Source organism: Marmota marmota, unplaced genomic scaffold (assembly GCF_001458135.2).
Source record: "Marmota marmota marmota unplaced genomic scaffold, marMar, whole genome shotgun sequence".
NCBI lineage: Eukaryota > Metazoa > Chordata > Mammalia > Rodentia > Sciuridae > Marmota > Marmota marmota.
In genome coordinates, this window is record NW_025999880.1 from 11,351,793 (window position 1) to 11,364,173 (window position 12,381).

Here is a 12,381-nt window from a genome sequence, read left to right on the forward strand (position 1 = left end):
CATTCGCAGGGCTACCCTTCAGTCTCTCTCATCAGAAGAGAGTAAATCTTAATCTCTTTTAAATCTCCTCTCAATATCTGTCCCTCCATCTGGTTCTGTTGTTGGCCTCTTGGTAACATGGTAAAAGAGCTGGAAATGGAGTTGACACCCTGGAGTTGAATTCTCAGCCCACTAAAGCCTCTTACTTCCTATGTGATCTGGACCTAGTGACCAACCCACTGGGAATCTGAGTTCTCACTCAGGGGTTGGAGACCACCATTCCTGCACCAGAAACCCCATAGGAGCCTATGAAGACCTAGCAGGCAGCAGATGTTACAAAACACTTCAGAATGCTGCTCCACCCAGCACGATTAAGCTACAGCTTAGGCAAAGCACAAGGTGAAGGCAGATAAATGAGGACAGCCCAGGGTCCTCATCTGTAAATTGGAGATGGTAACAAGATCACAGTGAGAATTAAATGCCCAGCAAATAGAAGTGCTGAGAGCAGGAGCCTGCACACAGTAAGTGCTCAATAAATATCAGCTATAAGTAGTAGCACCAGAATTATTAACTACGAATGGTAGTGATTAAAACTATTAAATATTGCCGGTTTTGCCTGTCTTCTATCTTTGTAAAGCCCTGGGATTTCTGAGCTGGGAGAACAAGAGATTGCACAGTGTTTCTCAACACGGATTGGAATTTGGGGTGGAACAATTCTTTGCAAATGTTTTAGGATGCTTAGCATCTCTCCCCTCCCCCCAACAAAATGTCAACAGTGTTCCCCTAATCCTCCTAAAAGACAGAACCACACTTTTCCATTTCTGAATGGAAATAGGGCTCTAGAAGAGCCCTATTCCTAGGTAAAACCCATCTGCTTTATTCATGAAGAATCAGAAGCTCAGGGTGGGGTTGGGAGCCTCCTAGGAATGATTTGTGCAAGGTCATAAGAGTAGTAAGTGGTAGAATCAGGCCTTGACCTTGGATTCCTCCTGACTCCTCATCAGGTGTCCTTCCCACCACAGGACAGATGCCTTCTCTATGGGACTTGTCCTAAGAGCGAAGAACTTCAGACCAAGCAAGCCTTTCCCTCTCTGGACTGTCCCCACCCGTGCCCTCAGCATCTGCCATTCCCATGGGGGCTGGAGGGGTCACTCACGATGATGAGGAGGATGAAGTAGATGAAGTTGTAGAAGGAATGAGCATCCATCACAAAGTACATGATGTCGACCCAGCCCTCCAGTGTGATGACCTGGGGAAGCCAAGAGGGACAGGCTGACTCTAGGCCCACTAAAGCCTCCTCCAGTCTCCTCCAGTGGCCTGGGCACCCACTCCAATTCCAAGAGCAACCACTCTCAGGCTGCACCACGTGCTGGGGCTAGCTTCTGGGGAACATCCCAGGACCCCGGTGGTCCCACCTGGAAGATGGCAATCCAGGCATAGCCGATGTTGTCAAAGTTGATGGCGCCCTTGAAGGGGTTGTGCTCGCCTGCGGAGCAGTTGGTATAATACTGGTTCCAGTTGACACAAGTGGTGTTGCTGGAGCTGTTGTAGGCCTCGTAGTCCAGACCACAGGGCGGGCCGCCACCGCCCTCCCCGCGCAGCGTGGGCACGCTCCTACAGGACCGCATGCCATTCTCACGGGGCTGGGAGCAGATGAAGGGACTCTCGTCTTCATTCTCTGTCTGGTAGTAAGGCTCCAGGTCCACACTCAGGGGACTGCGGGATGGGGACAGCCACAGGAATGAGGCTGAGGAGCGGGGTTCTCCATGGAGGGAGCCAGGAAAGGAGAACTGGTGTGGGTACATGGAAGCATGCAGGGCGGCAATGGGAAAGGGACGGGGCAGGGGCAGGGATTTGTGGACAAGGGACACCAGGAGGGTGAGGGCTGAGTCAGGAACTGCAAGAGTCAGGTGCTGCAGGATAATACCCTGGTACAGGGGTTTTCAAATTTCACTACACATTAGGACCACCGGAGGAATTTATGAAATCCTTGTCTCCAAGACAAATCCCAGTCCAGTGTGATCTGAATCTCTGGCGGGGCCACCCAGCCATCAGGAACTTTTAAAACTCTCCAGGTGATTCCGACGTGTAGCCAAGTTTGAGAATCAGATGTGTCTCAGATATGACCACAGATACGTAGATGGCAACGGGAAGCCAGGGAATCGGGGAGGTCCTAGCCCCATAGTCACTTCCAGGTCACCCTCCTACCCTGTCCACCACTCACAGGCTGAAATTCTCAGGGAGGAAGCATCGGTTTCGGAGCAGCCCTGCCCACAGCTGGACACCAACGATGCCAAAGATGAAGAAGACGAAGAAGCAGAGCAGCAGGACGTTGCCCAGCATGGGCAAGGTGTCCAGCAGCAACGTGACAAGGATGCGCATGCCTGTAGGGGCAGAAGCCACGCTGGGGACGCCAGGCTGGCCGAGCTAGGCTGACTGCCAAGGGCCTGGCAGCATTCCCAGAGGGGCCCATGGGGCGGAGGTGGCCCACCTCCAACTGGAGGGGAGACCAACAGCCACCTCTAACTCCCTGACAGACCCTGAGCCCCCGGCCCACATTGATCGTACACAGTACCACCACCAACAAGCCAGTGTGACTGTGCTCTGAGTTCCATGGCATTCTCCCAACATCATCCCGGGGTGGATGATATCACCCCCAATTTACAGATGAGAAGTCTGAGGCTCCCTGAAGTGACGTGGCTTGCTCAGTATCAGAGCTGCTAAATGTAGGTGCCAGGACTTAAATTTAGGCTCTGTGCTTCCAAATCCTGCTCCCCGACACAGGCAGACACACACACCTCCCACTTCCTTCTCTCACTAGACATAGTCACCTGACCTTTGTAAGTTATCACCACTGGGGTCATTGGGTAACTGAGGCAGAGAGCTCCAGGAGGGGCATTAGCATGCGGGGATTTTACTTTGAGAGCTGGCTGCACAGCCGGAGCAGCACATCACCAGGTTTCTGAAGCCCCCAGCCCTGAGTCGGTGCCCTGCTTGATCCAAATCCTCAAATCAGGATCCAAAGAGACACAACCTTGTTTTCTCAGGAGCCCATCAGTTAACAAATCCCCTATGGGGGAAGCCACTGCAACCCCTTCCTCAAAAGCCCTGTTAGGGATCATTCCCCCTCCTCACTCCAGGGCTAGGACCCAGCAGCTGGTCAAGCCTGAACCAGCCCTCAACCTAGCAAGCCTTTGTCAAGCAGGAGGATCTCTGGTAGCTGGTTCTGACCATCAAAGTGCTGCTAGGGCTCCCAGCCCTTCCAGGACAAAGTTGCTAAGCAGCGGCAGCTCCTTAACCCTCTTGGTGATTGCAGTCGCCCTGCCCCCACCCCACCCTTCTGGCCTTCTTGCTCAGTCCTTCTCCCCCTTTGCTCCTCCCATCCCCCTTCAGCTCTTCGGTGTTCTAACTGAGATCAATTCCTCAGGGTTCGCATTAAGGGAATTACACGGGTGGTTAGACAGAGGTCTATCAATCTGCCAGCCTGCACCTGGGGCGGAGAGGAGGCAGGCACGCCCCTCTTCTGGAGCTCCTGTTAACACCAACACACATCAGAACCCCCCTCCCAGGACACACACAGCATCTCTGCCCTCCCAGAGGCAGCCGCATAACACACACACATACACACACACACACACACACACAGGGCTGCTGTTACATCAGTATGTCAGACACACAGTTGGGCACAGAGCCCCAGGAACATGCTCCCCCAACCCCCACTTGGGGACCATCTGCAGCTCATGTAGGTTGGGGAGTTGCAAAGGGGGCCTGAGCAGAGGTCGGGGGGCAGGTCGTTGGGGAGCTAGAGCTGCCAAACCTTCTCTGGCTCCAGAAACCAATGCGGTTTAATTTAGATAATGGTCCCGGCAGTGACTGCAATGAGTTGGAAGAGGGTGGGAAGGGGGAAGGGGATGCAGGCAGAGCCGAGAGGCTGAGGCGTGGAGTGGCCTTGTCTTAAGAGAAGTCACGTTCGGCGTGGCCAGTGTGGTCTCGCCAGTGAGAACCAGACTGCGTGAGAGGATGTTCTGGCCAGAAAAGGCCATTAGCACTTGGCACCCCCTGTTCCTGGCCTATCACCTGTTCCCACCCACCCTTATTCCCTGGAAAGGGTCTCTGAAATGTTTCTGAGATTCTGACCCAAAGTCAGGCTAAAATGGGGTGAGGGGGCCTCTTCCCAGATAACTTTCCCAGGGCCACAGCCAGGGGTCTGTTCGGTTCCAGTGACCCTAGCTTCCTGCTGAGCTCGGCTCTGCCACGGCTGGCAGCATGAGTGGTCAGGTGAGGATGCAGTGGTGGGTGGAGCCTGAGACTACTTTTCCTCTTGGGGCTCTGTCCAGGGGCTGAGAGCCGAGGGGTCACTCACTGGGCACCCGGTTAATGGCCCTGAGCGGTCGCAGCACACGGACTGTCCTGACAGCTGAGAAGCTGACGTTCTGCAGGTCCAGTGAATACTCCAGCATCCTGCAGGGAGGGGCCCAGAGGGAGGCCCTTTGAGTCTGAGGCCACCACAGTGTCAAAAGAGGTCAATGAAGAATCCTGCTCTGGGGTCCTCCCTCTCCTCCTCTGAGGGACCCTAAAGATTAACTCTATGTCTGAGGAGTAGGGCCACCCCCAAACAAGGACAGACCCCCCACCCTCAGAGAAGGTAGAAACAGGAAGAAGACCTTGGAATGCAGAAAAGTACAGACCAGTGAGCTAGGGCATGACAGGTTTGGCCCCTGATGGATTTCAGGGAGGAAGCAGAGCTGTGACTGGGCCAGGGTGGGGGCCCATCTGATCCACTGCTCTTTGACCCCCAGCCCGGGCCCTTACCCTGCAATGACGATGAAAAAGTCAAGTCGGTTCCAAGTGTCTCCCAGGTAACACTTCTTCCCAAAGATGCCCAAGGCTACCATCTTCACTACCATTTCCACAGCGAAGAAGGCAAAGATGAAGTCATCAAAGGCCTGATGTGTGGGGAGGAGAAGCTGCTGAAATCGAGAAGGGGGCGGGGGAATATGCCCACCACCACCCAGCCTCCACCAGTTGGGTCAGGGCCTCTTGCAGAGAAGGAGTCTGGCATTATGATCAGGAGCTGCCTACACACACACACACACACACACACTCTCACACTCACCTGCAGGATCCGGCAGCGCTGGGAATCACAGGCGATATCCTCACAGGGCCGGAACATGCCCAGGGTCACACAGTTGAGAAGAATGACCAACATGCTGATACGCTCAAACCAGGTATCAAGTGTCAAGGAAACAGCCAGTGGAGAGGGCTGGAGCTGAAGCTATCCCCCACCCCAACCCCATCCTGCCCTGACACCTGTGCCTACAACCTCCCAACCCCACTTGAGATGCAACCAGGTACGATGGGAGGGCCCTGGCTCACCTTGGTCATCTTTCCTCTCTGGACCCAGCTTGCTCATCTGTAAAGTAAGAAAAGCCATAAATACCCTGACTATTTGCACAAGCCATTTGGGGAATAGAATTGATCGTGCTTGTGGAAATGCCAGACACCATGAGTTTGCAGCTGAATTTGATCCTATTCTCTCCACCTCACAGGGTAGATGTGAGAAGCAAGTGAGATAATGTATGTGAAAGTGTTACACAAACCTAAAGTCGGATTATATCTGTCTTACAGTTTACCAAGCACTTTCACACAATGCCACAGTTGACGCTCACAACAGCCCCATGGAGCATCCAAGGTAGATCATTTTATTCCCCAGAACCTAAGGAAACTGAGGCCCAGAGAGCCAAAGTCAGGCTGACATCATTCAAGAAGCCAGGACAAGACCGAAGTTTATGCTGTCTTGATCTACGATGCCATCTGTCCTCTGAACACCACAGCTGCTCAGGCAGGCAGGGAAGGGGCTGTCCGACTGTCCTGGTACCAGGAAGAGAAGAAGGTCCACAGCTGCAGCCCCTTTGCCACAGAACCAGAGCCCAAGGTTCAAAGCCCTCAGTCACGTCCATGCATTTCAACACTGAGGCCTCACGCCATGCCAGACACTGTGTTCTGGAGAAACCCCAGTTCCCAGAGTGGCCCTGATGCCCTCACACATTCTCGTGCCTTCCAGCCCAGACAAAAACAGCAATCGGGAGGGGAGTTCCTTCTAAACCCTGCGTCTTCCCATGTGGTGGGTCCTGTGGAGGGACTCATTTTCAACCCACCCGTAGGAGAATATACAAGATGGCCTTTGGACCTTAGAAGGTTCCAGGCCCCAGACTCACAGATAAATGACCAAGCAGCCTACTTTTCTCATGGAAAATATGAGCAGGGAGGTGGAAACAGGAGTGGGCAGGACAAAAAGGCTAGAAACAGAGTGGGAGATGAGGAAAGGAGACTGCCTAGGGAATGGAGGTAGAAGGGGATCATGACAGCCCTACAGCCAGACTCAAGAGCACAGAGCACATGGAATCTTCCTGTCTTAACCTTACTTCTAGAATAAGATTGCTTCAGCTAGGCATGAAGAGGCCAGCAGGAATGTCCAGGGGCCCAAGGGCCTTCCTCCCAGCTGATCCCAGCCTTATCCCATCTTTGTCCTGAATCTCAGGCCCCACCCCCACCCAAGGCTGATGACTCCTTCAAGCCCCCTGCATCCCTCCTATCCCCTCTTCTGTCACTCAGGCTCTTTTCTCTGTCTACCACCTGTCCCTGGTACCCTAGGACTCCCATTAAGACATCCTTAAACTCCACCCCTTTACAAGAATGAGAGTTAAAAAAAAAAAAGTTCTAGGTTTTGGGGATAGGTAGATGGGAGGAAAAAAAATTTTTTAAATGATCCGTTTCCATGGAGCTGTTTTCCTGAGTGGAGTCAGAGCCCAGTGGATCTCACCCCACAATGGGGGTCAGCCAGGGGTCACTACAGAAAACGGGGGATAGGGAGGGAGCCATCATTTGGAAAGAAAAGAACACAATTACCCTCAAGAACTTGTGTGAGTTCCCCAGGCTAGTCCCTTCCTCTCCTTGCAGAAGAGGAGGGGTCTGGGAGTGGCCCACATGAAAAAATATGTCTGCATGAGGGAGAGTGGATTGTTCTCCTGGGAAAAGGGGCTCCTAGGACATCTGTTTGGATCCTTCTAATATCAGCAACTCCAACCCTATTAAGTCATCCATGCACTTGACTCTTCTCCCTTGATGAGCTGTGGGCTCCTGGTGGGCAGGGGCACTCCTGTATCTTTATATCCCGCTCCCAGGGCTTAGTGTAGTACCTGGCACTTATCAGACGACCAGTGCATGGGAAGAATGAATGAATGAATCAGTGAATCTGCCAGATGTCTCTCTCCATTCATGTTCTCCTGTCCCATTTCCCTCAATAGTGATAAATTTTAACTACGGGGATAAGAGCAGAGTTGAGGACAGGAGGAGATACAGGTTCAGACCCAGGCCTCATATACACAGAATCTGCATCCTAATAACCCTACATCCAATTCTTAAGCATAGAAGTCCCTTCTTGAGGGTCCCCTTGGCAATTTGGCCTGTTCCCAGAGACTTCTGCCTCTCCTTCTCTGCCTCTCTACCTCTTTCCTTCACTGTAGGTGAACATGAATGGAAAGGGAAGAGATCAAGACACAGGAAAATTTGGGACACTCTGAATAGAAGAATACTTTTAATTGGGGGGGGGGGTGTCTTTCACCCTTCTCAGGATGGGACTTGTTTCCTTGGGAACATGGCAGTGTGTCACTGTGTGATGTTCTGTTACCATAACAACAGGAAGATGTGTCACCAGGTGGTGTGGATTTGTTGCCATGGTAATTAAAGAGACCCCCTCACACATGATTTCCCCTTACCCAGGTTGACTGTCTTGTCCTCATACAGGGAAGAGGAAATGGGGAGACCCACAGGTTATCAAGTTGGGGGAAACCATGTGACAGATCCCCATGGTAACCAAGGGAACGGGGGACACTGGTTGCCATAGTGACTATGAGAGACCTGTGCAGTCACATGTCTACTGTTGCTATGGAGACTGTCCAGGCTGGAGTGGATCCCAAAGGGTGGGGGGAGGAGGGAGGAGGATCTTTCTTCTCCCCACAACCCACCATCAAAAGCAAATAAAAAGGAAATGGCAGGAGAGGCACCCCACTTCCATCCCTCCTCCTCCTCTTCCTCCTGGGAGAAAGAAGTAGAGCATGATATCTCCACAAACAAGTCCTCTCTGTGAGGCTTTATCTAAAGAGAGCAGTTGCCTAGCCTGGCAGCAGTCATAGGCTGAGAGGGGCAGGTTGGGGTGCCTCCAGGGGTACAGGGCTCCAGGCATGAACTGAGAAGGGAAGCGGGCCCTCCAAACTGCCTCATTCCCTCCTAGGAATCTGGAAATCTGAGACTGAGGAACATTGAGGAGGAAATGGGCCTGGACTCAGGAATCCTGGCCATCTAGTGAGAGCTGGAGAAGTGGAATGGGGACCAGTCTATGCCCCATCCATCCCACAGGAGCTAGTAGCCTCTGGATTCAGGACTCCCTACAGAGCACAGTGGATACAGGGGTTGGGCCTACTGGCTTGCTCCAGGGAGGCGGAAAGGGGGATTCCCCCAGCTGAGCACCCCCTCCTGCAAGCCTGTTTCCTTGTGTGCCCCCCAGCTTCAGTGTGTGGGTGTGTAGGGAGAGAGGTTTCCAGCTGAACCAAAAACTGAATCCGGCAGAAAGGCAGCCAGCCCCACCCAGAGACAGAGACGTGAGACAGAGACACAAGGAGAGACAGCCGCTGGAATCTTTGGGAGGGGAAGTAGGCCAGAAATCTGATTCAAATGTCTGTGACTCTGTGTGTGTGTGTGTGTGTGTGCGCGCGCGCGCGCGCGTGTGCGTGCACATGCCTGCGTGTGTGAGCAGGGTGTCTGTCGCCATCCTGGCCAAGGCGGGCAGGGCGGGGTGAGAGCTGGGGCGGGAGCAGGCGAGGGGTGGGGGGGGCAGTGTGGCGGGGGTTATCCCAGGAATGGCTCCAACTGGCACTAGGGGTGACAGGGAGTCCCCCAGCAGTGCGGTGGAGCAGAGTGGGTGGGAAGGAATGTGTATGACCCAGAGGGAAGGTGGGCCGAGGACAGAGGGAATGTCAAGGGGTGCTCTTCCCCCCAATTCCACTCATCCCCAGCCCCTTTCTCCCCAGAATCCCCTTTGGGGAGCCTAGAGTTAGAAATGGTAGGAAGGAATTGGTGAGAAGACAAGAACACCTCTCCTGCCGCCCCCCCACTCCTCCACCCCACTTCCTCTGAGCACTAAGTAGAGAATCCTCCCTAGGTAAGAGAAACAAGCAGACTTAGGGCACTGGGACAATGTCAAAGAAGACTCCAGAAATTCCTGGGGCCCCCTCCCTTCTAGAGACACACATCAGACACACACAGTGACGCAGTCACACACATTCACATTCACTTCTGGAAGCCATTAGTGCTCCTGCCATTCAGGCCTCCCCCTTCTCCTCCCCCCACTCCTGGCAGGCTCCCCTCTCCCCCTCTGGCCCCCTCCCACTCCCCCTCTCTCAGCATCCCAAATGCCAGCCTGTGATTTCCAAATGAGAAAAAGCTGTGCTGGGCTCTGAGCTTGGAGAAACTCCTACACAAACTTCCAGATGTGACACAACAGCCGGAGAGGGAATGCTCAGGATCTCCTTCCCGGGAGGGGAAACGCACGCCCTCACACTTGAAGAAACACACACTGAAAAGGCCAACATTCCCCTATAACCTGAGAATCGGGAGCCTTTCTGCCTCTGGGTTGACTGAGCCAGTATCCCTGCTTTCCTCAACACCAACACACATACTTCTGAGCCCCTCTTCCTTTTGCTCTCCTTCCACCTTCCCTAACACACACATACACACTCTCACTCTCTCTCTCTCTCTCTCTCTCTCTCTCTCTCTCTCACACACACACACACAGTTTCCTACCTGCATCTAGATCTCTCTAGGAAAACTGGTCTCTTAAGGAGGTTGAGAGGGAAGGGGCCAAAAAGAATGTGCCAAGAAAAGGCTAACTAGCTTTAGTTAGTTGGTGGGTGTGAGGGCGGAGGATATGTCCTTATGTCCCTCAGACTCAGAGGTGCATGGGGAACCTCCTAGAGCCAAGGGAGGTTTCATAGATACCAAAAAGAAAAAAAGGGGAAGGCTAAGGCCCAAAAGACAGTACAGAGCCCCTCTCTAAGTGAAAACACAGGTTCCCCTTGGCACTCGGGTAGAATGGGAGCAGTGGGGACATGGCTTAGGCAGTCCCTTTGCCAAGAAATTGTTCTCAACACTCTCAGCCAACTGAGGCTCAGCTACTAATCCAGATCTAGTAATGTGGGGGCCCCACACTTCACACTACCACTCCCTAGAGTCTGCCTGCTCTCCCACCCTCCAGGTAAGCGCTGGGGCTCCCGCCTCTCTTTCCTCATTCCAACCCTTGCCATGCCCCTTCCAGGAAGGCATCTGCTGCAGACCCTCCACTGCACATGCAGACAGAGCAGGTGACAAGAGATGCTAGCCAAGAGGTCTGTTGGGGGCTGACTGGGACAGGAAGTAGGGAGAGAAGATCTCTGGGCCTCCCCAGGGACCCCTGAGAAGGAGATAGGGACTGGTGGTTTCTCCATTCAGAGGGGCTGGGCAATTAGGGACAGAGAGAAGGGGTGCCCAGAGGCCATCCTTCTCAGCAACATTCTTTTCCCGTCTCCATCTCTGCTTCACAGAAAAGGGGCTGAGGCTGGGGGCTCACAGCTTAAAATGTGCCTATTCGGCAGGACCACAGACCTCTGAGGCCCCCACTTCCCTTTTTCTGCAGCTCAGACAGAGAGGAAAAAGAGGTAGGGGAAAGGGAAAGGGTGTGATGAGGGGAGCTTCCCAAAGACCCACGAGTGTAGAGCATGGGGGTGGGGGGGACCCAATCTCACATCCTGCTTTGCGCACTAGAGGCAGCAGAGCTGCAGAGAGTGAGGGCGGCACCAGGCTTCCCGCACCCCCTTCCCCAAAGCAGAGTCCCGCCCGGACTCTCAGGGGCTACAAGGGAGACATGGGGTCTCCCACCCTGAGTCCCATAGAACCTTAGAGCTGGCAAAAAGGAGCCTGGGGAACAATCATGACCTGGATGGCAGCAGAACACCCCTCCCAACCCACCTTTCCCAAGAGCCAGGAGCCAGGCATTAGTCAAGCAGAGCTTTGTGCTATCCATTGAGAAGGCTGTGTGTGGGGGTCTCCCCCACACTTCAGACTGGGCAAAGGCTAGGGTGCAGTGCTAAATCCATCTACCTGGAATGTGGGGCATGCATCCTCCAAACCTGTCCACAGAGTAGACACTGGGGCAGCAGACCCAAGTCTTCCTTAGCAAACATTGGCAGCCTTACTGTCCCCCAATACTTTCATAGGGCTGTGGTCTCCCATACCTGCTCTGCCATTAGCTGAAGCACTCTATTTGTGAAAGGGGAGGGGTAACTTGAGCAAGCTTAATCCCATCCCCCAGTTGCCAAAGCTCTTGCCAGTCTTTCCCTCTACAAGAAAAAATCCAGTAGAAAACTCCCCAACCCAACCTTAAACACTCCGCATCAAATAAAGAATTGGGGTGGAGGGAGGCACTCCCGGCATTGGGCTCCAGCTGAAAGGGGCTCCAGTCCAGCTCTGGGGGCAGACGGCTCCCCCTCCACCACATCTTGTTCTCATTCTGCACCCCTGACATCAGCCGCCGCCGGAATCTCCTTGTTGTGCCTCCAACCCGCGGGGTGAGGGGGTTGGGGGAATAAGACCTGGTCCCCGCCCCCCAACACCTCTCTCTGGGTCAGTAAAATCCTCAGCCTCAAGGACCAGGTGAGAGTATTTGACCCTAGAATCCGCCGCAAACTTTGGGGCGGGGGCAGGAGGAAAACCCAGGAGATTGCGGTCTCCCCTCCTCCGTCCCCGCAGCTTCCTCCCCACCCCAGCCCCCAAACTCGGAAACCAAACCCTGCTCGCTAACCCGCGGTTGGAGGAGTAGAGCGCCCAAGCTCCTAAAGCTTCCCACATCTGGAGGATGACGACCCTCCTCTGCCCACATCTGGAGAGCATCCAGCTGTGAACCAGCGGGGCACGTCTCTCTTTTCGTGGCCTGGATCCCAAACCCCCAAGGAGAACTGAGGTGTGCGTACGGAGGTGGGGCTAGTCTGGGGTATCAACCGGACCTGCTTGAGTCTCTGTACCCACTCTGACGCCCCCTCCCCTCAGCTGCCCCCCTCTCAACTGTCTACCCTTTGGGCTCACTTCTCCGGCTCACCTGGCTTTTGATTCCCTCAGGCGGAGCGACCCGCCCCCCTGCGGACCCCCTAACCCGGCCCGTCATGCCCGAAGGATATGGGTTACAGACCGTGCGGAGACACCAGCTCCGCGGGCGGCTGTCCTGGCTCAAGTAGAAGAAAACCACCGGGGCCAGAGCCGGGTACGGCAGCCCCTCCGCCTCGGAGTCCGCGCTGCCTGGGTCCTTTTCCGCCG

The 12,381-nt window shown here is 54.2% G+C and overlaps 2 protein-coding genes across 5 annotated transcripts in view; both read right to left on the reverse strand.

Moving 5' to 3' along the window:
• Cacna1g (calcium voltage-gated channel subunit alpha1 G) overlaps positions 1 to 12,375 on the reverse strand; it is a 63,560-nt gene extending 51,185 nt beyond the window's left edge. For all 4 annotated transcript variants that reach the window (XM_015495799.2, XM_048789029.1, XM_048789034.1 and 1 more), the window contains exons 1-7: positions 12,246 to 12,375; positions 5,096 to 5,207; positions 4,792 to 4,925; positions 4,343 to 4,440; positions 2,204 to 2,363; positions 1,395 to 1,695; positions 1,136 to 1,228 (exon numbers count right to left, since the gene is read on the reverse strand). In XM_015495799.2, coding sequence (XP_015351285.2) covers positions 1,136 to 1,228; positions 1,395 to 1,695; positions 2,204 to 2,363; positions 4,343 to 4,440; positions 4,792 to 4,925; positions 5,096 to 5,188 — 879 coding nt within the window. In that variant the 5' untranslated portion in view covers positions 5,189 to 5,207; positions 12,246 to 12,375. The remainder of the gene's footprint in view (positions 1 to 1,135; positions 1,229 to 1,394; positions 1,696 to 2,203; positions 2,364 to 4,342; positions 4,441 to 4,791; positions 4,926 to 5,095; positions 5,208 to 12,245) is intronic.
• Epn3 (epsin 3) overlaps positions 11,400 to 12,381 on the reverse strand; it is a 29,101-nt gene continuing 28,119 nt past the window's right edge. Inside the window, exon 13 of the mRNA XM_048789085.1 lies at positions 11,400 to 11,411. Coding sequence (XP_048645042.1) covers positions 11,410 to 11,411 — 2 coding nt within the window. The 3' untranslated portion in view covers positions 11,400 to 11,409. The remainder of the gene's footprint in view (positions 11,412 to 12,381) is intronic.